The 24784-nt window shown below is 44.9% G+C and overlaps 1 protein-coding gene and 1 long non-coding RNA gene across 2 annotated transcripts in view; one reads left to right on the top strand and one right to left on the bottom strand.

Annotated features, from left to right (window-relative positions):
- The window catches only part of LOC310693981, a 34013-nt gene extending 11470 nt beyond the window's left edge, over nucleotides 1-22543 (bottom strand). Inside the window, exon 1 of the long non-coding RNA XR_014519446.1 lies at nucleotides 22374-22543. This is a non-coding gene — a long non-coding RNA (uncharacterized lncRNA). The remainder of the gene's footprint in view (nucleotides 1-22373) is intronic.
- A 130-nt stretch (nucleotides 22544-22673) lies between these two features.
- The window catches only part of GALNT9 (polypeptide N-acetylgalactosaminyltransferase 9), a 199451-nt gene continuing 197340 nt past the window's right edge, over nucleotides 22674-24784 (top strand). Inside the window, exon 1 of the mRNA XM_083476454.1 lies at nucleotides 22674-23559. Coding sequence (XP_083332580.1) covers nucleotides 23319-23559 — 241 coding nt within the window. The 5' untranslated portion in view covers nucleotides 22674-23318. The remainder of the gene's footprint in view (nucleotides 23560-24784) is intronic.

Raw genomic sequence — 24784 nt, forward strand, 5'->3', positions numbered from 1 at the left:
TGGCTTCGTAAATACAGGTGTGGTAGCAATAGCTGAAGTCAATGGAATAGATGTCACAGGCCAGAGGTGACCAAACTTTTTTGACCAGTGAGCACATTTGTAATTTTAAGAGGTGGCCGGGGGTGCCAGTCACAAAATAGCTGCTAATGGGAGGTAGTTGACATAACACAAAATGGCTGCCATGGGGAGACAGTAAAGTGTAGTGTCAGGCTAGGAGCTGGGAGGCCAGTGTTCAAATCCCCGCATGGCCATGAAGCTCACTGGGTGGTGCTGGGTCAGGCACTGGCTCACAGGGTTGTTTTGGAAATTTAAATGGTTAGGAGGAGAACTCTGCATGCCGCTTTGAGCTCCTTGAAGGAACACAAGAACAAAATGTGATAGGAATTTTATGGTCTTAGATATATGGTAATGTTCATAACTGCACATACATAGATCAACACAGGAAGACCAACCTGGAACCATTTTGATTCCTAAACTGACCAAATCCTTTCTCTGCAAGGTTAAACTGGAAAAGCCTCCCCATTGTCTCTTTCCTCACAAATCCTGTCTCAAAGATATGAATAAGGTGTAAGCCTGTGACCTGGCCCAGGAAATAAGTATTTTACCACTACAAAAGAATGGCCAGGCTCCCCAGGAAATCCAATCAAGTAACCTGCTAGACAGGAGATAAACAACAACAGGAGAAAAACAATATTAAAATTTCTGTGATGTAGGTGGGATGTATCTGAGGGGTGGTCTTAGGTTACACCCCTTCTGTGATGTATGCATAATGTTTCTGGGGGTGGTCTTGATCTAGAGGATGGGAATTTCAAAAGTCTTTATAAGCCCTTGCACAGCAATTTTGGGGGTCCTCTTCCTCTCCTGCGTGTGAAGGGAGCACCCTGTTGCAACAGATCAATAAAGATCAGGCTTACTAGCTGTAGCTGCTTTGCTTCTTAATATTCTCTGGTTGGCCTCTGTTATTTTCTCCTACCAATAGGGAACCTATGTAAGGACTCTATATGGGCTCTTGGATACCCCATAAGGGAAAAGGGCATATTTTTATTTACAACAAAAACAACAACAAAACAACACATAATTAGATAGCCACCCCTTGCAACCTATTGAGAAGCCAGACAAGATAATAATAATAATAATAATAATAATAATAATAATAATAATATACCCCGCCTATCTGGCTGAGTTTCCCCAGCCACTCTGGGCGGCTTTCAATCAAGTGTTAAAAACAACACAGCATTAAATATTAAAAACTTCCCTAAACAGGGCTGCCCTCAGATGTCTTTTAAAGAGAAGATAGCTGCTTATTTCCTTCACATCTGAAGGGAGGGCATTCCACAGGGCGGGCGCCACTACCGAGAAGGCCCTCTGTCTGGTTCCCTGTAACCTCACTTCTCGCAATGAGGGAACCACCAGAAGGCCCTCGGTGCTGGATCTCAGTGTCCGGGCTGAACGATGGGGGTGGGGATGCTCCTTCAGGTATACAGGACCAAGGCCGTTTAGGGCTTTAAAGGTCAGCACCAACACTTTGAATTGTGCTCAGAAACTTACTGGGAGCCAATGCAGATCTCCCAGAACCGGTGTTATGTGGTCCCGGCAGCCACTCCCAGTCACTAAAAAAGTCTACTCTAAAAAGTAGAGTTTAAGAGATTGTACCCAACTGCTTCTCTGGAAGCACTTAAAACATGTCTTGCTATGAAACCTCAGCTGCTAGAACCAAGCAAGTGCCTAGCAAAACCTCCACTGATTTGCAAATGATAATCATTTTTTCATAGTTCGAGTGCTCAACAGCTACAGCATGCCAGCAGAACATGCAAGCCCGTAGCTCCTTTGACGGGGGAAGCTTACATTAAACTGTGCCACTAGAACCAAGCAGAATGTCTCAACAGCTTTTCAAATTTTAATAAATTTTGATAGCTTGACCTTCTGGAGAGCTTCCCCTTGCAAGCAGATCACGCAAACCCATAGCTGTTTCAGTAGGAGATGGTTAAACTTTAGCTTTTATTAGTTTATATCACTGACAGTCTGGCCTTCCTCCATGGAGCTCAAGATCCATACAAAGTAAGGGTTGTATCCAGCTAAATTCTACTTGGCATGGAAAGCCTCTTCTAAGAAACCCACCCCAAAATTCCTACTCAGCTCCTAATGGGTGGCTGCATATGAACCCAAAATGTTTCACAGAAGGAAGGAAGGCTTAAATGTGAATCTGCCCTCCTCCACAGCATCTAGAAGGGAAAACCTGGGGAAAGACTGCAGCTCGGTGCTACAGCGTCTTCCTTGCATGCAAAAGGTCCCAGATTCAATCCCTGGCATCTCTTCAGAAAGACTTCTTTTCTGAAGTGCTGGAAAGCCACTGCCAGACATTATAGACAACACTGAGCTAGATGAACTAATGGTCTGGTTCAGTATCAGGTGGCTTCTTGTGTTCCAGCACTTAGGGTCAGGCCTATAGCTCAGTGGCAGAGCAGCTTCATGCAGTTACTATTGGCCAAACCTATCTGGTGTTTCACAACTTTCTGACTAGTTGCAGAACCTTAGCCAGACCTAGCAGAGTAAACGCAGAATCCACGGAATCAATTGGCGACTTGGCTGCAGACAGGATAGAAGAAGCAGGAACCAGGAACTTGTAGTTAGGTGTTTATTATATACAGTGGACTATTTACAGGAACAGAACACGGATCTTTAGCTAGCTCTCTCATACACAACTCACAACTCGTACACTGACACACAGAGATCTGAACCTCTGAACTAACACATTCCAGTTAAAAGGTAAAGGTACCCCTGCCCGTACGGGCCAGTCGTGTCCGACTCTAAGGTTGCGTGCTCATCTCGCTCAAGAGGCCGTGAGCCGGCGCCGTCCGAAGACACTTCCGGGTCACGTGGCCAGCGTGACGAAGCTGCAGCGAGCCAGCACCAGCGCAGCACACGGAAACGCCGTTTACCTTCCCGCTATAAAGCGCCACCTATTTATCTACTTGCACTTAGGGGTGCTTTCGAACTGCTAGGTGGGCAGGAGCTGGGACCGAACGATGGGAGCTCACCCCGCCGCGGGGATTCGAACCTGCCGACCTTGCGATCAGCAAGTCCTAGGCACTGAGTTTTTACCCACAGCGCCACCCGCGTCCCTAATACACGACTCACAACTCGTACACTGACACACAGAACTCTGAACTAACACATTCCAGTTAGTAGGCCATTAATTATCACTCCCTTGAGAGAGCTTGACCAATCAGGGAGCTGCCTCCATGCCTCTGTTATCACCAGGCAGACTTACTCCTTCACATGACCTTTTGGCTGTCTGACAAACCTTAATTGCCTCTGTGTGAGTAGCTGCAGCACGTACACAGTTTCCCAACAGTTACAATCTTTGGCATCCCCAGGTAGGGCTGAGTGGGTTCCCTGCCTGACACCTTGGAGAGCCTCTGCTAGTCAGTGCAGACAGCACTGAGCTAGATGGGCTATTAGTCCAACTCAGTATCAGGCAGCTTCTGGTGTCTCTACAATCCCAATCAATCACTGGGAGAATAGCCGCCAAAACCAATTCATCAGTTCACCAGTGCAACTCTGATTATTATTCTTTTGCAAAATGTGAGCCTCATGAATGAAATATTGAAATATTGACCCATATCTTTTTGGGTCAGGATATGGTGATGGAGCAGGAACTTTGGGGACAGGGAAGAAACCTCATGTAGATATTATAGATTTTCTTAATGGCTTGCATTGCAATAAAATAGTGGTAGACCATTGTAGTTGTTGCTCTCTGTAGCTCCTGTCTGTCGGATCTGCTTGACATAATTTTCTACTTCCAAGTTGTTGCCATCTCCCTGCCTGCTACGTATGCATGTGTGTATATATAGAAACAAAAATTTCTTTTTTTCTTTGGTTTGGTTTTCCTCCTGCATTCTTCATTTCCACCCAATCCTGGAAGGTTTGTTCCCTTTTCTAATCAAGTGAGTTGCTACCCTGAAAAGCAAGAGTAATGGGGTGCCACAAGGCTTTTGTCTGGAGATTTTTCATACTTGTGAAAAGAGCATCATAAATAACTTACTAGAGCCAATTGGGATGTGGCTGGTTCACCACCCCTGGGTTAAAGGGTTTCTTCCTTGGCTGCAATCCAAGTGTGAGCCAGTGTGGTACAGTGGTTAGAGTATCAGAGTAGGACCAGGGAGAGCAGAGTTCAAATCCCCACCTGGCCATGAAGCTCACTGGGTGGCCCTGGGCCAATCACTGCCTCCCAAGCTAACCTACCTTGCAGGGTGGATGTGGGGATTAAATGAGGAGGAGAACTATGTATACTGCCTTGAGCAGCTTGGAGGAAAAGGTGGAAAATAAATGCTTAACAAATAATAATACCTTTGAGCCATACTAGGATGGGTGGGTTAGACTGGACAGAGGTATCACTCTGTCACCACAGAACTTTCCATTCCACCAGCTCAACATTCAGCCAGAAGTGCTACTGGCAGGATCTTTGTGGGTGGCAGCTTGCATAAAACCACCAAACAGTGTCTTCCACAGGCAAGGAGGGGCTTGAAACAGCCTGGGATCTGCTGGATCCCCAGCTGGTCCCATTGCCATCTCATGATGGTGCCAGGACCTTTTCAGGCTAACACAGTAATCTGCCTGCCCTTTTGTCCTGATAGGCAGGACTTTGGACCTGGCAGTGACCACAACAACCATCAAGTCCATCCACTCCCTGGTCTGTTTGGGTTTTGGAGAAATCCAATGCACAGCCGCAATCATGGCATCTTGCAGGAACAAATTCCATCACATAACTCCAAGGTGTGTGAAGAAGTACTTTGTCAAGAAGTAATGGGCTAGCAACTGACCTCAGGGGCCAGGCACCTGGTATGAAGATACATCTTCCAGATGTTGATGTGACGCTGCATCCATCCCTGACAGCTGTGTGGACAAACCTGGGGAAATGCAAGAATATCATCTGCCCATTTTCAGAAGAAGAGCATGTCCATTACGGTTTGCTTACTGAACTCCATATCTATATTGATTATTTGCAAATTGTTTTGAGCTCTTCCAATATCTCCCAATGCTGAAATCTGATGTGAGAGTGGGCCCTATGGGGCGGGGTGGGGAAAACAGGCCACATTATCCTGCATGGATATTCGATCTCTCCCATCTATGTTATGGGAACTGCTTTAGTGCCATCAAACACTCTTACTCAAGAAGCAAACAGAATCAGTGCTGTTTGTTCACTGATCATGTATCAATTTACAGTGCTGTTGCATGCAATTAATGGCAATTAAATGATGTTAAAGAGGATTGAGCTAGTGCTAAATCTATTTCCTTCCAATTATATTAGCATCGTGGTCCATAATACTGGTGTCTCTGTTACCCCCCTCCCCTGAATAAGACATTTAATCAGCTGCGTGGCATTAAGCTTTCCCAAGGTAAATATTGTTTTCAGATCCTTATTTCCTTTAGCAGCAAGAAGCAGAGACAGTATGTGTTGTGACTAGAGTGGCAGATTAGGAGTTGGGATAACTCAGTTGGCAGAGCATGAGACACTTAATACCAGGGTTCGAACCCTATGTTGAGCGAAAGATTCCTGCATTGCAAGAGGTTGGACTAGATGACTCTAGGGGTCCCTTCCAACTCTACAATTCTATGATTCCTCAGTCATGCTTGCAGAACTCAGCTGGGAAGATGAGGACAACAGTAGAGTTCATTGCTATTGGCCCTGGCACCACCTACTGTTGATCTTCCAGGAAACTGCCCTACCAGTCCTAATGGCCACCAGCCACCATTAGGTGAGTCCTCCCCATAATTGAATGTAATTGCCTTTGCCCCCTCCCTCCAAGTTCCTTTTAGCTAACCAGCTGCAAAGTACAACTCTCTCTCTTTTTTGCTTGCTGAGAAACACCATTTGTATTTAGATTTGCACTGAGCAATCTACCGTAGTTAGTGGGGTAGTAAAACTGGGAGCAGCACTGGGCATTATAAGACGTGCCAGTGAACCAATACTCTTTATTTGAGGATGAGTATTTTTCTATCTCATAGGAGGGACTTTAGCACAATGGTGGAAAGCACATTTTGCATACAGAAAACTCCATGTTCAATCTCCAGCTTAAAAGGACCTCAGGTAGCTGTGCTAGAAAAGAATCCCACCTGAGACCATGGAAGTCCACTGTTGGTTACTGCAAGTAGGTAGATCTGATGTGGTTTAAAAGTAGCTCCATATGAGAGATGTTTGAGCTTTTGAAGCTGGTAGTGCAGGGGCACATTGTTGCTTGGAAAAACTGATGCTGCTTTTAAAAATAGCACTGTCTACTTGCATGATACCTCTTATTCAGCTTGCATGTTTGTGCACTTGGGACAGAGAGGAATTCCCATAAAGTGTGAATTATGCATGGAAGATTCCTTGGGTTAGATGTGGATGCTCTTCTGTATACTGTATTGTATCTTTGGTTCTGTGGGTCCCATGCTCACCTCTGCCTCCTCCCCATACGTTTATAATTGCTCTTATGGGTTTGGCATAAAGGTGATGCACTGAATGAAATTTAGAGGTGATGAGAGAGGTTTGCCACACAACTGGTACTACTTAAATATTACATTTTCTATTCATTTGCTTCTGTTTCTTGTTTCTTGGTGGTTAGGCTCAGGGAAAGGGCCAATGCTCAGTGGTACAGCACCTGCTTTGCATGCAGAAGGTCCCAAGTTCAATCCCCAGCATCTCCAGGTAGGGCTGGGAGTGAGCCCACGTGAAATCGATGAGAGCCATTGCTAGTCAATATAGACAATAGATGGTCTGAATCAGTAGAAGGCAGCTTCCTGTGTCCATATGGCAAAGAGACAGATAGTAGTAATACATTGCATTATTAATTCTACTAAGAAAGAAAGTGACCTTGTGGAAGACACTCAGAAACACTTGAAGAAATGAGAAGCACGATCAAATACTTTCAATTAGCATTTGATGGGGACATGATTTGATTTCATGTTGGCTGCCCCATAGCATAATGGAACATCACCTGTGTGTGCTAAAGCAATAAGATGTTGGTGGTGTGGATTATGATGATTTAAGTTTATTAGTTACTTGACACATCAAAAGTCTCTAAGCTGTGATCCCTGCATTGCAGGGGTTTGGACTAGATGACGCTTAGGGAACCTCCCAACTCCACAATTCTGTGATTCTATGTGACTTAAAAAAATTAAGAGCAGAAAGCATGGCATAAAATGGGAAAACACAATGCATAAAAGCCATACAATAACCTATAAACCAAGCAAAATAAAATAGCAAAATTTCAGCAGCAAAACAACAAACCACCGATAGGCAGGAAATCATCCTCATCCATCAAATGCCTGAGAGCAGAGAGATGAAGTTTTACCCAACATTGAAAGAGTGTTAATGATGGTGCCAGGTGTACCTCACTGGGAAGACCATTCCACAAGCATGAGCTGTAACTAAAAAGACCTTCTCCCTTGATGCAAGCCTCTGAATCTCCCTCAGAGGTGGAACTTGGAAGTATCCCTCCGTTGAAGATGGAAGGGTCTGAGTAGGTTCATATTCAGAGAGGTGCTCTGAAAGCTATTGAGATCAAGGAAGTAGAGAAGGCATATTTGCTATATATAGTTTCAGGAGTTTAAACAATGTGAAAGAGAAGGAACCATACCTCAGTGCAGGGGTCAGCAAACATTTTCAGCAGGGGGCCGGTCCACTGTCCCTCAGACCTTGTGGGGGGCCGGACTATATTTTGGGGGGGAAATATGAATGAATTCCTATGCCCCACAAATAACCCAGAGATGCATTTTAAATAAAAGGACACATTCTACTCATGTAAAAACATGCTGATTCCTGGATCATCCGTGGGCTGTATTGAGAAGGCAATTGGGCTGGATCCAGCCCCCAGGCCTTAATTTGCCTACCCATGCCTCAGTGGATAGTAGTTCAGCTCAGTGGTTCAGCATGCAGAAGATTTATCAGGTTCAAAGGTAACAATAGGAAGAATTAAAGGAACTATTGGAAACTCAAGGCAGTAGAGCTATAAGATGATCAGAGCCCCACTGAACTTGAAGCATGGGAAGCCCCAATAAAAATTTATAATTTGGCGGAATATTGTATGTATTTTTATAATTTGGAATATTTAATGTGATTTGATTGAATTGTTAAAATGGAAAATTTAATACAAATTATTTTTTAAAAAAGATGTATCAGGTTCAACCCCTGACTTGTTTTCGAATAGCAGACATTGGAAAGACCATTGCCTGAAGCCCTGGAGAACTGTTGCCAGAGCAGATGCAGAGTTTACTGTATCAGCATCCAAGTCACTTCCAGATCTCTGATTCCTTCCAAATCTATGATTCTGTAGACCAGGGATAACCTATGTGATGACCTCCAGATGTTGTTGGAAAACAACACCCCTCGTCCTTCCCCATTGGCCATCCTGCCTGAGCCTGATGAGAACTGGAAATCAGCATCTGGAAGGTAAAACTTATAGGCTACCTGTGCTAGAGACATCAACATGGAGCTACTTGAACACATAGTCTGTCAATCTCCCATGGTCTGCTGATTTGTCTCCCCCCAGTTGTCAGTGGCACTCATCTATACTTGTGGCTGAATCTTAGTCTTTTCAATTTCATTTGGTACTTCCTCAGTTGACCATTGAGGTACTGTAAGGAAGAGGCATCAGTGGTGGTCCTTACCAAGGTACTGGGGCCCCAGCATGCCCAAGGATGCCAGGTTCTGGAGAGACATGCCCTTTAGGTTTCCATCTCTTTTCTATTCCATGATGGGCACTACCTTCAGAATCACTTGCAAAACCTTCACCATTAGCTAGTATGGATTCTCTATTTTCAGGTTGTGTCTAGGCATGGCACTGCTAGGTTCTTGAATTAGGATCATTGCAGGCATATTAGATTCGAAAGAAATAAAAGATTTAGTCCATCTGCTTGTTTCATCTCTCCCTCGCAATCGCTTCTTTGTTATACTCTCAGTTTCACAGTCCATCAGGTTCCAGTGAGTTAAACCCAGCTTCTTGCAGTGTGCCCTCTTGCCCTCTTCCACCTCCAAAAACAGCTTCCCTTAACTTGCAGCCCAAGGAAAAGCCGAGCAATTTGGTGTGAGAGACAATTACCTCTGCTGTTTGAAAGGTTCTCCCTAACCTTTTGTCACAAGTTGAGTAACCTCAGCCTTTCACCCACTGCTGCTTTCTGCGTTTGCTTCTGCCAGGGGACCTCATTAATTGTATTGAACAATGCATGCTAACAGGCAGTAATGCTTTCTCTTTCTTCCAGGAGCTTGTTTGCTAAACAGCAACTGAAATGTCTCTTTTAAGTATATTTAATGCCTATCAAAAGTGCCACATTGATTGTCTTGTGAGAGCTGTTAATTCACATGGGACCTGATTCCGTTAGTTCCTAGACTGGCAAAAGCTCTATGAAGTGAAGTGAATGGGTGGGTGGCTGCATGTGATTCTCAAGCAAATGATTCTCAAGCAAATGGTTATTAGTCAATGTTACTTCTACCCAGAATTCTACTGATATTAATGGACATGATTAACTTAGTTCCATTAATTTTTATGGGTCTACTCTAAAAAGGACTAGCATTGGACACAATCCAAAGTCTCCAACTTGCTCACATGTTATGAAGTGAACAAGGACATGCTTACCCTACTACATATGGCAGGAGTTGATATCAAAGAACCTTGTGACATCATATGGACTAGCAAACTTATTGTGACATAACCTTTCATGGTCTGGAGTCCACAGGGGAATCTAGACCATGAAAGCTTGTGGTATAATAAAACTGTTAGTGCAGCATCCAAACAAATAAAATGCTAATTGGTCAGAGGAATAACTTCATGAGCAATATATTACAACCCTTACATTACAACCCTTATTATCACCCATCTGTCAATACCTCACAGGCAAATGGGCGCCCTCTTCTGTGGAGGAAGGATGGGGAAAGTATTTGTATCTTTACTATATTTCCTATGTATACATGCAGTGTTCAAAACTCCCATTATTCTAGATGCATTCTACAACATGGAATTTCATTAGCGCGAGCATTTTCTGAGCTTTGGGCACAGTACTGTGCCTAAGATTTCTGAATAAACTGCATAGTGGAAAGAAAGGGGGACCTTTTACTGCCTCCCCACTTCCAGCTACTCTCTGAAGACTGGAGAAGAGACCCTCTTAAGAATATTAGGGAGGTAGGCAGGGGAAGGACTAGACCATGTGAAAAATGAACATAATATTTTAGCTGCAGTTAATTCGTTTTCAGCTATGTTTTCTTGTTATTAAATAAATCTTGCCTAGACATTCCATTGTTGCGCCCATTTAGCTCCTAGCTTTCCTATCTAAGTTTCTAACCCTGTATACATGTATCTATCATTGCACCGTTTTCATTGACTATTTCTCAAAATTATCAAGGCAGAGGTGAAGGAAGAATAGGCAGGAATAAAAAGGAGGGGACTCAAGTCTATAGTAAATGTCTTATTATTTATTACATTTATTAGATGCATTCTCTCACTGCAGGGAACTCAAGGCATCTTTACAAAAACTAAAACTAAATAAAACTGATCCAATCATTAAAGCCGGGGTGGAGGTGGGGTTGAAAAGAGACCCCACCACTCCCCAAAATTTAATAAAGGTAAAGGTAAAGGGACCCCTGACCATTAGGTCCAGTCGTGACCAACTCTGGGGTTGCAGCGCTCATCTCTCTTTACTGGCCAAGGGAGCCGGTGTATAGCTTCCGGGTCATGTGGCCATCATGACTAAGCCCTTTCTGGTGAACCAGAGCAGCGCACGGAAATGCCATTTACCTTCCCGCCAGAGTGGTGCCTATTTATCTACTTGCAGTTTGACGTGCTTTCGAACTGCTAGGTTGGCAGGACCAAAATTTAATACTCAACTGTTAAATTCTGTTTTAAGTAGACCTCTGTTGCAGAGCACAATTTCCTCTTAGCTCTTGCATACCGGGGGTGGGTTGCCTGTTCTAAAATTCACCTCCATCACTGCAGTGTTTAATGAATCCAAAGAGACAAATCCCAACTTTAAATTTCACTACAGTCACAGCTGTAAAAACTTAAAGTCCCTTACTTGACACATTTCCATTGATCTCAGAGAAATTCTCAGGAGAAAATTGGTTCTGGATTAAGGCCCTGGAATTAAAATGAGCACTTGGTGGGTACTGAAGAGCTCTCTATGTGACAGACAGCTGGGAAAGTGGTCTACATATGCCAACACCCAAATCTCTCCCCCCCCCAACCATCAATAATTATTTCCAGACTCTCTTCCTATGCGGATAGGTTGAGGAGCTGCAATTGGCATTCATCTGTCTCAAGAGACAACTGAATGTGCCTCCCGGGGTGAAATAATGGAGAACTACAGTACCTGCTGTCGCTGCAAAGACCAGTAACTCATAACTGCTGCCTCCCATGTTGTTTTTGCTGCATTTAGCAGTCCCAAAGTGACCTCCCTGGGGTGCAAGCCAGGGCAAAGTGTATGGAGGTCCTGGGTTGTCCAGAAGACAAGACCCCCTCTTGGTCTCACTGATGTGGTCCAAAGGAAAGCAGAGCAATGCATTTGCCACCAGCTTGGCTGCAGGAGTTGCTGGAAGGATTCGTACAAGACGCTATTCAACCATCTTACAGAATCCACTCTGGATTTGTGTAGGGTTTACTCCTTCTCCTAAAGATGTCCTGCAAGACAGTGGGTACAAATTTTTCCCCTCTAGGTTTACTCCCGAAGCCTTTACATGAATGAGTATAGCTGCAAGGCAGTAGAGGTTTAGGTTCAGGATATTCCTTCTCCTAAGTGGGCTACCTTCCCAAGTTGCTAAGTCTCATCTACCCCTCACATCCCTCTATGGCCCATGCAGAAACCACCTTCTTGACCATTGGACCCACTATTAGTCTCATCTACTCAGTCTGCCAGGGCCTGTCTTTGCATACAGTGCAAGTCCCTAACTCACCAAGGATTTGAGAACCCATCAACTACCCTCACCTGGTTTAGGCAGCCAGCCTAAGCCATTTCCCAGGGTGTGGTCACTGTCGCATGCTGACAGCTTCCAGGAATCACAGCTCTCACCTGAAGCTGTAGTAGAGATAATAGAATTCAGTTACTGAAAAGCCATCTACTTCCTCTGCCACTAACCCAGTGCTTTATTATCTACTTAAGGCTTTTCTATGACATGATTGCTTTCTTCACTTATTTCTATTTTACTTTATTGTTATTCATTTTATTTATCTCACACCCTTTTATCCAAGGAGCTCAAGGTCACATACACAGCTCTCTCTTCTCTTCTCTACTCTTCTCTACCTAAACCTCTACTCTTCTCTACCTAAACCTCTACTGCCTTGCAGCTATACTCATTCATGTAAAGGCTTCGGGAGTAAACCTAGAGGGGAAAAATTTGTACCCACTGTCTTGCAGGACATCTTTAGGAGAAGGAGTAAATCAGAGTTTGCAGGGCAGCAGTTGAAGAAGGAGCAAAAAGGGTTTTCTTGTGTGTGTGTGCGCAGTTATACCCATCTTTTGGATTTAGGGGAGCTAGTCTCAAACGTTTGTTGGGGGAGACCTAGGGTTTGTTTTTTTTTTGTGGGGGAAGTTATTTGTCCTGTCTTCAAGCTTTTTATGATGGAGGACCTCTGTAGCCACCCCCAGCGACACGATCTCATGATGGAAGGGGAGGGAACAGCTGCAGTCGCCTGCAATTCCTGCGCAATGTTTGCCATCTTGCCAAAGGTTGCAGGCAGCTTTACCTGCAGCAATTGCATGTTGATTGCCCTTTTAAAAGACAAAGTCCAGCAACTGGAGGAACGTGTAGCTACACTCCAAAGAAGTAAAGAGCTGGAGCTCTTCTTGGAAGCAACAGAGCACACCGTCCCCACCAAGGAGGAGACAGGGGACTCCCCTGAGAAGGAGGCCTGTTCACCAACACAGGAGCCAGATATATGGAGAAACGTGACTCAAAGAAGTAGGAGGCCCAGGGTTCACTCTGATTGTTTAGAAATACACAATCGCTTTGAGGTCCTCTCCCCTAGCATGGAAGACGAAGAGCAGACTCCATTTGAGGATCTCTCCCTCATTACAGTCGATCAGGTATATGAAGATGAGCAGCAAAGTCAGTCCTCAGGGAATGTGCAGGCAACCTTGGAACGGACAGCTCACGGAAGAACCCCGACCAAACCCAAGAGGAGGCGTGTAGTGGTGATAGGGGATTCCCTACTGAGGGGAACAGAAGCAGTGATCTGCGGGCCTGACAAAATGTCTCGGGAAGTGTGCTGTCTCCCCGGGGCTAAGATCCAAGATGTAACTGAACGTCTGCAAGGAATCATAAAACCCACTGACGAATACCCCTTCCTCTTGGTTCATGTGGGAACCAATGACACTGCAAGCAATAGCCTCCAGAAGATCAAAAGAGACTACGAGGCTCTCGGCAGGAAATTGAAGCAACTAAATGCACAAATTGTCATCTCGTCTGTCCTCCCAGTTGAACGACGTGGCCCAGGGAGAGAGGGGAAAATAGTGGAAGTGAACAGCTGGCTTCGCAAATGGTGTAAACAGGAACGGTTTGGATTCTTAGATCACGGACTGCAGTTTCTTGAAGATGGACTTCTGGCAAGTGATGGGCTGCACCTCACAACGGTTGGGAGAAATGTTTTTGCCAAAAATCTCAGAAACCTCATCAGGAGGGCTTTAAACTGACTAATGTGGGGGAGGGAGACAGTGCTCCTGAAGGTAGGAGTCTATCAATTAATGAAGATGATCATCCAAATGTCATAGACCAAATGGAGCAAACAGCACGCGGACCTAGTGGTGGGAGGAAAAAATCCTTAAATAAGAGACACGGGGGAATGATTAATGGACTTCAATGTCTGTACACTAATGCGCAAAGCATGGGAAATAAACAAGATGAGCTTGAGCTCTTGGTACAGCAAACTAAATATGACATAATAGGCATCACTGAAACCTGGTGGGATAAGTCCCACGATTGGAATGTAATAATGGGGGGATACAATCTATTTCAGAGAAACAGACCAGACAAGAAAGGAGGAGGAGTGGCGTTATATGTCAGGGATGTGTATACCTGTGAAGAGATCCAAGATTTAGAACCTCAAAGCCAAAGTGAGAGCATTTGGGTCAAAATTAAGGGAGAGAAGAATAACAGAGACCTCATTGTGGGAGTTTACTATAGATCCCCAAGCCAAACGGAGGACATAGATGATGCCTTCCTGGAACAGATGGCCAAGCATGCAAAAGGAAGGGAGATAGTAGTAATGGGGGACTTCAATTACCCGGATATTTGTTGGACGTCAAACTCAGCCAAGAGCATAAGGTCAAACAGATTCCTCACTGGCCTTGCAGACAACTTCATTGTCCAGAAAGTGGGAGAAGCAACAAGAGGAACAGCCATTTTAGATCTGGTCCTAACCAATGTTGATGACCTGGTTAGTGGGGTAGATGTGGAAGGATCATTAGGCGCGAGTGATCATGCTCTTCTGAAGTTTACTATACAGCGGAAAGGAGCAGCCAAGCATACTAGGACTCAATTTCTTGACTTTAAGAAAGCCGACTTCATAAAACTTAGGGAAGTGCTGGGTGAGATCCCATGGACAGCAATACTAAAAGGAAAAGGAGTTCATGATGGCTGGGAGTTTGTTAAGAGGGAGATAGTAAAAGCACAACGTCAGGCAATACCAATGAGACGGAAACATGGAAGGTGCCTAAAGAAGCCAGGGTGGCTATCTAAAGAACTTTTAACTGAATTAAGATTAAAAAAGGATGTGTACAAAAAATGGAAAAGGGGGGAAACCACCAAAGAGGAATTCAAACAAATAGCCAGCACGTGTAGACACAAAGTCAGAAAAGCTAAAGCACAGAATGAACTCAGGCTTGCTAGAGAGGTTAAAAGCAACAAAAAAGGCTTTTATGGGTATGTTCGTAGCAAAAGGAAGAACAAAGAAACAGTGGGGTCACTCAGAGGAGAAGATGGTGAAATGCAAACAGGGGACACAGAAAGGGCTGAACTCCTCAATGCCTTCTTTGCCTCAGTCTTCTCCGATAAAGAAAACAATGCCCGACCTGAAGAATTTGGAGCAAATGATTCAGCAAAGGAAACACAGCCCAGAATAAGTAAGGAGATAGTACAAGAATATTTGGCTAGTTTAGATGTATTCAAGTCTCCAGGGCCAGATGAACTGCATCCAAGAGTATTAAAAGAACTGACAGATGTGATCTCAGAACCACTGGCAGTCATCTTTGAGAATTCCTGGAGAACAGGCGAAGTCCCGGCAGACTGGAGGAGGGCAAATGTTGTCCCTATTTTCAAAAAGGGGAAAAGAGAGGACCCAAATAATTACCGCCCAGTCAGTCTGACATCAATAGCAGGGAAGATTCTGGAACAGATCATTAAGCAAACAGTCTGTGAGCACCTAGAAAGGAATGCTGTGATCACCAATAGTCAGCATGGATTTCTGAAAAATAAGTCATGTCAGACTAACCTGATCTCATTTTTTGACAGAATTACAAGCCTGGTAGATGAAGGGAACGCAGTGGATGTAGCCTACCTTGATTTCAGCAAGGCATTTGACAAGGTGCCCCATGATATTCTTGTAAAGAAGCTGGTAAAATGCGGTCTTGACTATGCTACCACTCAGTGGATTTGTAACTGGCTGACTGACCGAACCCAAAGGGTGCTCATCAATGGTTCCTCTTCATCCTGGAGAAGAGTGACTAGTGGCGTGCCACAGGGTTCTGTCTTGGGCCCAGTCTTATTCAACATCTTTATCAACGACTTGGATGATGGACTCAAGGGCATCCTGATCAAATTTGCAGATGACACCAAACTGGGAGGGGTGGCTAACACCCCAGAGGACAGGATCACACTTCAAAACGACCTTGACAGATTAGAGATCTGGGCAAAAACAAACAAGATGAATTTTAACAGGGAGAAATGTAAAGTATTGCACTTGGGCAAAAAAAATGAGAGGCACAAATACAAGATGGGTGACACCTGGCTTGAGAGCAGTACATGTGAAAAGGATCTAGGAGTCTTGGTTGACCACAAACTTGACATGAGCCAACAGTGTGACGCAGCAGCTAAAAAAGCCAATGCAATTCTGGGCTGCATCAATAGGAGTATAGCATCTAGATCAAGGGAAGTAATAGTGCCACTGTATTCTGCTCTGGTCAGACCACACCTGGAGTACTGTGTGCAGTTCTGGGCACCACAATTCAAGAAGGACACTGACAAACTGGAACGTGTCCAGAGGAGGGCAACCAAAATGGTCAAAGGCCTGGAAACGATGCCTTATGAGGAACGGCTAAGGGAGCTGGGCATGTTTAGCCTGGAGAAGAGGAGGTTAAGGGGTGATATGATAGCCATGTTCAAATATATAAAAGGATGTCACATAGAGGAGGGAGAAAGGTTGTTTTCTGCTGCTCCAGAGAAGCGGACACGGAGCAATGGATCCAAACTACAAGAAAGAAGATTCCACCTAAACATTAGGAAGAACTTCCTGACAGTAAGAGCTGTTCGACAGTGGAATTTGCTGCCAAGGAGTGTGGTGGAGTCTCCTACTTTGGAGGTCTTTAAGCAGAGGCTTGACAACCATATGTCAGGAGTGCTCTGATGGTGTTTCCTGCTTGGCAGGGGGTTGGACTCGATGGCCCTTGTGGTCTCTTCCAACTCTATGATTCTATGATTCTATGATTCTATGATTCTCTTCTCTTCTCTTCTCTTCTCTTCTCTTCTCTTCTCTTCTCTTCTCTTCTCTTCTTTCCAAGGGTTTGGTGTCTCCGCTATGCGTGTGTGACGGGAAAACTGTTGATTCTCTCCCACATATAATGTTCAACTGTCCCCTACATAGCATAGCCAGGACTAAATTCCTGGGTCCTGCTTTACTGCGCTTGGTTGGCAGGCCTGTTGAGTCACATGCCGCACTACTTTTGCAGGATACAGATCCTTCTGTAACTCTGCAGGTGGCGAGATTCCTGAATGCGGTTATCTCACACACAAAAACCATCAAAAACAACAACAACATCAAAAACTAATTGGACAGTTTTGAAGAGAGTGCATGTCGGATCTCGTCTTCAGTTTTCCTTTTTCTGGGATCCATCCCTTGGAGCTATCCGGGCCCCAAGCTGTTATCTGGCTCTGCTCAATGACCCACCCCTGCATCATGGTGTTCACCTTCTGGTTTTCACCTTCTGGTGCCGAATATATCGGTCTTTATGCCTCTGTGCTTCTATGTTTGTACATACTCTATGGGCTAATAGCCGTAAATAAATAAATAAAATCTTCTCTTCTCTTCTCTTCTCTTCTCTTCTCTTCTCTTTTTAATCTTCCCAATGGCCTTGTGAAGTAGGCTTTGGTTGAGAGACGGTGGCTGGCCCAAGGTCAACTAATGAGCTTCATGGCAAAGTGGGGATTTGAACTCACATCTCCCAGATCTCATTTGGAGGGTGGGCAGGGAGGCAACAACAACCCCAAACATTTCAGTGCAATAGAAACTTATGGCTGCAATCTTTAACTCACCTACCTGGGAGTAAGCCCCACTGAATTCCATAGGACTTACATCTAAGAGAAATGATCAGGGTTAGAACAGCACAGCCAAACCTTCTCACTGAAAGGCTACCTTACATTTTTAAAAATCAGGCAAGGAAGGTTTATGTGAGGTGCATTCAAACATGCAACACCCCCTGTATCTGCCATCTAAAATGCTCTGTTACAGAAAGACCCTTGACATTGATTGGATAAACAGGTCCTTCTTGTTGCTCCTGGCAAGGAAGAGTACGAGCTATCAGGCTCTTAACTGTACCACTACCAGCAGATGTTGCTGTAATATTCTGAATGATTGAAAGGCATCAAATAAATAAAAGACCCTGGAGGATACATTCAAGATATTTTCTGGTATTTAATGAATGCGTTTCCAGCAAAATGCTTTGTAACAGCATTAGTATTGTGACTGGGGTGGGGAAATGCCCACAGATGTTTATGCATACTAGAAAGATATCCATCTTATATATCAGAAATGGGCAACCTGTGGCCCTGCAGATGTTGCTTGAGGACAAAGCTCGTCATCCATGACTACAGGCCATGCTGGCTGCAGTTGAAGGGAGTTTGAGTCCCACAATATCTGGAGGGCTGCAAGTTGTCCACCCTCATTATATACTAATAAACTCATTTTCAGAATATGAGTCCTTATACAAACAAAACAGCACCACACATACAGGAGGTAAGGATCAGCAAGCCCAGGGTACCAAAAGTTGCAGAAAGGTACAGACCCAACAGCAATGCTGAAAAAAGTGAATCCAATAATAATAATAATAATTATTATTATTATTATTATTATTATTATTATTACTTATACCCCGCCCATCTGGCTGGGTTTCCAACATCTGGGCGGCTTCCAACAGGAGATTAAAAATACATCAAAACATCAGTCATTAAAAAACTTCCCTAAACAGGACTGCCTTCAGATGTCTTCTGAACATCAGATAGTTGTTTATCTCTTTGACATCTGGTGGGAGGGCATTCCACAGGGCAGGCGCCACCATCGAGAAGGCCCTCTGCCTGCTTCCATGTAACCTCACTTCTCACAGTGAGGGAACCACCAGAAGGCCCTCGGAGTTGGACCTCAGTGTCTGGGCTGAACGGTGGAGGTGGAGACACTCCTTCAGGTATACTGGGCCGAGGCCATTTAGGGCTTTTAGGGCTAGGGATCATTAGGAAAGAAATCCAAAACTGCCAGTATCTTAATGCTGTTATACAAACTGATGGTGTCACACACTTGGAGGACTTTGTAACAACAGTTCTGGTCAGCTCACATCAAAAAGGATATTGAGGGTGAAAGAGGAGAGTGCAAAATATGGTCTGAAGCTCAACATAAAAAAACCCAAAAATCATGGCCACTGGTCCCATCACCTCCTGGCAGAGAGAAGGGGAAGAAATGGAGGCAGTGAGAGATTTTACTTTCTTGGGCTCCATGATCACTGCAGATGGTGACAGCAGCCACAAAATTAAAAGATGCCTGCTTCTTGGGAGAAAAGCAATGACAAACCTAGACAGCATCTTAAAAAGTAGAGACATCACCTTACCAACAAAGGTCCGTATAGTAAAAGCTATGGTTTTCCTAGTAGTGATGTATGGAAGTGAGAGCTGGACCATAAAAAAGGCTGATCGCCGAAGAATTGATGCTTTTGAATTATGGTGCTGGAGGAGACTCTTGAGAGTCCCATGGACTGCAAGAATATCAAACCTATCCATTCTTAAGGAAATCAGCCCTGAGTGCTCACTGGAAGGACAGATCCTGAAGCTGAGGCTCCAATACTTTGGCCACCTCATGGGAAGAGAAGACTCCCTGGAAAAAACCCTGATGTTGGGAAAGATGGAGGGCACAAGAAGAAGGGGATGACAGAAGACGAGATGGTTGGACAGTGTTCTCAAAGCTACCAGCATGAGTTTGACCAAACTGCAGGAGGCAGTGGAGGACAGGAGTGCCTGGCATGCTCTGGTCCATGGGGTCACGAAGAGTCGGACACAACTAAACGACTAAACAACAACAACAACCACAGGAAAGGGTGACAAAAATGATCAAGGCGATGGAATGAATTCTGTTGGAGGAACGATGACAGCGTTTGAGTCTTTACCATTTCGAGAAAAGGCAAGTAAGATAAATGTATAAAAAATTGCGCATGGTATGGAGAAAGAGGACAGAGAAAAGTTTTTCTCCCTCTCTTATAACACTTGAACTCAGGAACATCCAATGAAGCTAAATGATGGGAGATTCAAGAAAGACCAAAAAATAGGACTACTTCTCCACACTGAGCTTAGTTAAACTACGGAAATTGCTCTCCCAAGAGGTATTGATTGCCACCAACTTGGATGACTTTAAAAGAGCGTTAGACAAAATCACGGTGGATAACGCTATCAATGGCTGTTAGCTAGGAGCCAGCAATCAGGGCTGAATAATAAGACAGCAATCCTAACCCCAATTACATGGGAGAAAGCCCCACTGATTTCAATGAGACTTGCTTTTGAGTAGATAGGGTTAGGATTGCAGCCTTCGAAAGAATCAACGGACAAGCAAGGTAATGGAGCAAGCCAGACACTAGGCTCAAAGGATACTGGCATTCTTGTAATTCAAGCAATGCTTAACTGTTAGAAGATGCCTTCTCATAATCCTCCGTGTCTAGCTGAGTCAATTAGCTCTGAGGCTTGGGGTTCTAAAGCTTCTAGCTTGGACTGCTATAGTTCCTACTGCCCTCTTAAAACAGCCTGAAATAAGATAGGGAGAAAAGAAGATAGTGAAAGAAGGCAAAAGATGACCAGTGGTATGACCATTGCAATTCACCCCAAAGCGATTATGTATTTTTACATTCTTTTTCAAATAAAATATCACAAAGTCCAGTGTCACCAGGAATTTGCAACTAATTAATATATATCGTACCATTGGGTTCATCTGGCAAGATGCCAGATGCCACCTAGTGCTTTGAATTCAGGCATGTCCTATCAAATTTAATATTCTATTATCATCAAGTTTCATGGATGAAAGCCTATATAGAATGGATGAAATAATGGCTTCAGCTATTATTTGTTTGTTTGTTTGTTTGTTTGTTTGTTTATATTTTGCTTGTTGCTTTATCTTGCCCAAAGCAGCCCAAAGCGACTTACAACCACCATAGCAGGCCACCATAAGGCAATGGAAATCCTGCACTCCTTGTCCCAGGTGACCAATAAGCGTATAGTGCATGGGTAGGCAAACTAAGGCCCAGGGGCCAGATCCAGCCCAATCGCCTTATAAATCCAGCCCACAGACTGTCCGGAAATCTACTCATGTGTCCTTTTATTTAAAATGCATCTCTGGGTTATTTGTGGGGCCTGCCTGGTGTTTTTACATGAGTAGAATGTGTGCTTTTATTAAAGATGCATCTCTGGGTTATTTGTGGGGCATAGGAATTCGTTCATCCCCCCCCCCCAAAAAAAAATAGTCCGGCCCCCCACAAGGTCTGAGGGACAGTGGATCGGCCCCCTGCTGAAAAAGTTTGCTGACTCCTGTGGCAAGAAGAGAGAAGTGGGATGGGCCAGTTGTTGATGGACTGGCGCTAGATCAGGGCATTGTAGCTCTTCACAAAGCATACTTGGCAAGCAGCTGCTTTTGGGGGGCAATATGGAGCAGCATTAGTAGCTGTGCTGCCTGCTTTAGAAGTCTGCTTGATTCTAATACATGCTAACTGCACAGTTGTAAACAAACAAAAGCTAAAATAGCATAAGTCTCCAGTGTGCTCTCTCATCCAAATTCCACTGGCACGGATCCAAGATTTCTCACTGCTCAGGGAAGCAGTGAGAAATCTTGAATAGATGCAGTTGTTTACTCTCATGTCAAACAAGAATTTCACAAGTTGGCATTTGTGTCATAACTGCAGCCCCCCTCCCCCAAAGTACCCAATCATTACCTTAGCAGCTTGCCAGAAGTAGCCAACTCCATCGGCATAGAGAACAGTCATGGATGACACCTGGAGGGCACCATGTTGCCTGTCGCTGAGCCAGGCAGTGCATACTCCCCCCTCCCAACTCGTTTCAAGTAACTCTTTTTCTTATATTGTAAGCATTGCTTTTATTCTAGTTCTGTGTCAATAAAAATGCACAGGATGTATTCATTGCCTATTTAAAATATTTGTATACCATTTTCCCCCCCGGGTGAACCTCATGAAGCACTTTGCTTAAGAATACTAAAACTGTAAGTAGGAATGTGTGGTGTAGTGGTTAGAGTGTCAGACCAGGACCTGGAAGATCAGGGTTTGAATCCCCTCTTGGCCCGCAAAGCTCACTGGGTGACCTTGACTCAATCAATACCTCTCAGCCTAATCTAGTTCACAGGATTGTTGTGAGGATAAAATGGAGAGGAATAGAGCCATGGGTGCCACATTGAGCTCTTGGAAGAAAGGTGGAGTATAAATGCGAATGCTAATAATAATAATAATAATAATAATAATAATAATAATAATAATGTGATTATAAAGCAAGGACAAATCTGCCCCTCCCCCAGATCAAGTAAAACAATAGAAATACTTAACTAACTGACCAATCATGTCAGTTCTGCGCCCCCCCCCCAAAAAAAATCCTGGCTACGCCCATGATAGTAGTCAAACCTAACAAATGCATATTCTTGCTATTTAGCAGGAGAAAGGGCTAACACCGCAGAGCTGTATTACTCACTGGCAGAGACTTCTCCCTCCCTAACCCCAGCTGCGGTGAGGGAGGAAGACACTTTGTGCATGTTCAGAGGCACTGTGTTCCGACTTCACAACTTTTGAAGTAGTGAATCGAAGAGCTGGCCTCGCTTCACCCTCTTCCCTCAATGGCTTTGCTCCCTTCCAAACCCAGCGCTTTGGAAGAAACTTCCCAACCAACCACCTACCCAAGAAAGGCATTTTCAAGCAAGACGCTCTAGCTGAAGCGAACAGTGAGCCTGCTCATCTCAGCCTCCCCTCCTGCGCTGGGATAGGTGTCCCAGACGGGCTTCCTCGGCTGGTGAAAGACGAGCGAGTGAAGCGAACAGGCAGCTCGACTATGTGAATGTAGATGAGTTTTTCATCTCCTCGGTCCTCGCCCTCCCTTTCTCTCTCTCTCTCTCTCCCCCCCCCCCCCACCAACAAAGCACGTGACTTCGCACCGGCGCTCTGCGAGAGGGAGAAACGATGCAATTGCGAAACGCACACACACACACAAGGAAGGAGGCTGCGATCAAGTGCGACGCCTTTTCTCTCGCTCCATCGTTCCCTCCTAACATCCTTATTCTCTCTGGATGTATGTCTCGCTTCTTTCTTGCTGCACGAGCCGGGCTGGCCTTGTGACGAGGGCTGCTTGGAAAGCCTGGATCGCGCGCGCGCCCGCCCGCTTGGCCGTGTCCTTTACTGTCTGTGCGACCCCCCCCCCCCATCTCCATCCCTATCCCCTGCCCCCATCGCGAGAGCCTCCCTGCAACCTCCCTTCCAGAGCCGCGAAGAAGGGTCTTCTCTTTGCCCGCAAAGCCGCCGCCAGAGAGTAGATAGGAAGGTGACTTGAGTCCTACCAGCTGCTGCTTGCAAGAGGAGGAAGCGGAGAGCGCCGTGGTGCTGAAAGGACAGCTCCTTCTTCAGCATCGCTTTGGCTCTAGACACCCGCCGGTCTCTCTCCTCCCTGCCTCTTTCTATTCAAGGATAGGGGAGGAAGAGCGTAGGGCGGGGGACTTGCCCAGACCTCCCTCCCTCAGCTCTCCCACCCCCACCTTCTGCAGGCAGGTACTTCTGCCTTAGATGCTGCTGCAGCTCCGAGAGCACCGGCGACCATGCCTTGATGCCCGCCACCCTCCCCAGCGGTGTCCATGGCGGTGGCAAGGAAAATAAAAACTTTGTTGACTGTGAATATTTTGGTCTTTGTGGGGATCATCCTCTTCTCGGTCTACTGCAGGATCCAGGATCGTTCCCAGGAGTTGGTGCAGATCGTCAGGAGCGCCGACCGGCGGATGAGGAGCCGGAATACCAAGGTGGGAGCCCTCCTGGACAGGGAGTCCATCCTGCAGCGGCTGGACCACCTGGAGGAAGTTGTGTACAACCAGCTCAATGGTAAGCCGGCAGGAGGATGAGCACAAGTGTCTGGGGGCGGTGGGAGGGTTCATAGAGGGCTTTGGGGGTGGATTTAAAAGTACAGCCTGATACTCAGCTAGCTCTCTCTGTGTGTTTGTGTGTGTTTTTACCATGCAATGGTTAGACCACGTGGAGTTTTCTAAGGCTTGGACAAATCACATGGTGCCCCTGTTGAACAGGTCAGTGGAATACCCACAAGCCTCACAGGTACAGGAGGTGTGTTTAAGATAGAGGAGTTGCTGGAAAAGGGGACAATATAGGATATTTTGATTCAAGCATCTTCTGAGTACTGCCTCTTGAATGTAAAGCTAGGGTAACTCTGGGGTTCTGCTCAGGCAGCTAGGGTAACTCTGGGGCTTTAGAACTTGAGCACGAAGTGGGCATATATCACATACTCATAGTTTAGGGTCCTTTGTTCTTCTTTATACCTAATAGCAGCCAGGATTTATTGCATTTATTGAAGGGTCTAACAATGTAGATAGATAATGGCCAATAATTTTACAATCTCTGTAAGTTTCAAGGAGATCTGCATTTTGTGTAGGCCAATGGTGAGACAAGTGGATTTCTTTATTTTCTGCTTGTTTGCTGTTAAAAACTGCTTGTTTGCTTGATTTTTTTTTTAACCACTTCAAACAAACCTCAGAGAATCATAGAATTGTGGAGTTGGAAGGGACCCCAATGGTCATCTAGTCCAACCTCCTGCAATGCAGGAATCACTGAAAAAGAATCCCAGTCAGATGATGGCCATCCAACCTCTATTTATGGACTCTCCTTCATTGGAGGTTTTTAACTTTCTGAAACAGCCTGTTTCACTGTGGAGCAGCTCTTGCTTTCAGAAAGTTATTTTTAATGTTTAGTTGGAATCTCCTTTCTCGTAATTTCAAAGCAGTTCAGATCAAAGTGGTTTATAAAAAGTCTGTGTTCAAGACTCACTTGTGCCACATAATCATAGTTTGCTGCTGCAGTATATGAACTTCTATTCCCCATCTGTAAAAATGGGATTGTGTGTTCTCACCTGTATGTATATCACTTGAATTCTCATCACATGTTTATGCAACACTTAGGACTGGTTCAGACATGCATCACTTCATCTCACCATGCTCAGGAAGTGAATTATAAACTGACTGTGGGAGTGACAGCCATGGTAGTACCAAAAATGATGGTGGGCAGTGTAAGGCATGATAGGGAACATGGAGAACCTCCA

Source organism: Podarcis liolepis (genome assembly GCF_965112155.1).
Source record: "Podarcis liolepis genome assembly, chromosome: 15".
NCBI classification, from domain to species: domain Eukaryota; kingdom Metazoa; phylum Chordata; class Lepidosauria; order Squamata; family Lacertidae; genus Podarcis; species Podarcis liolepis.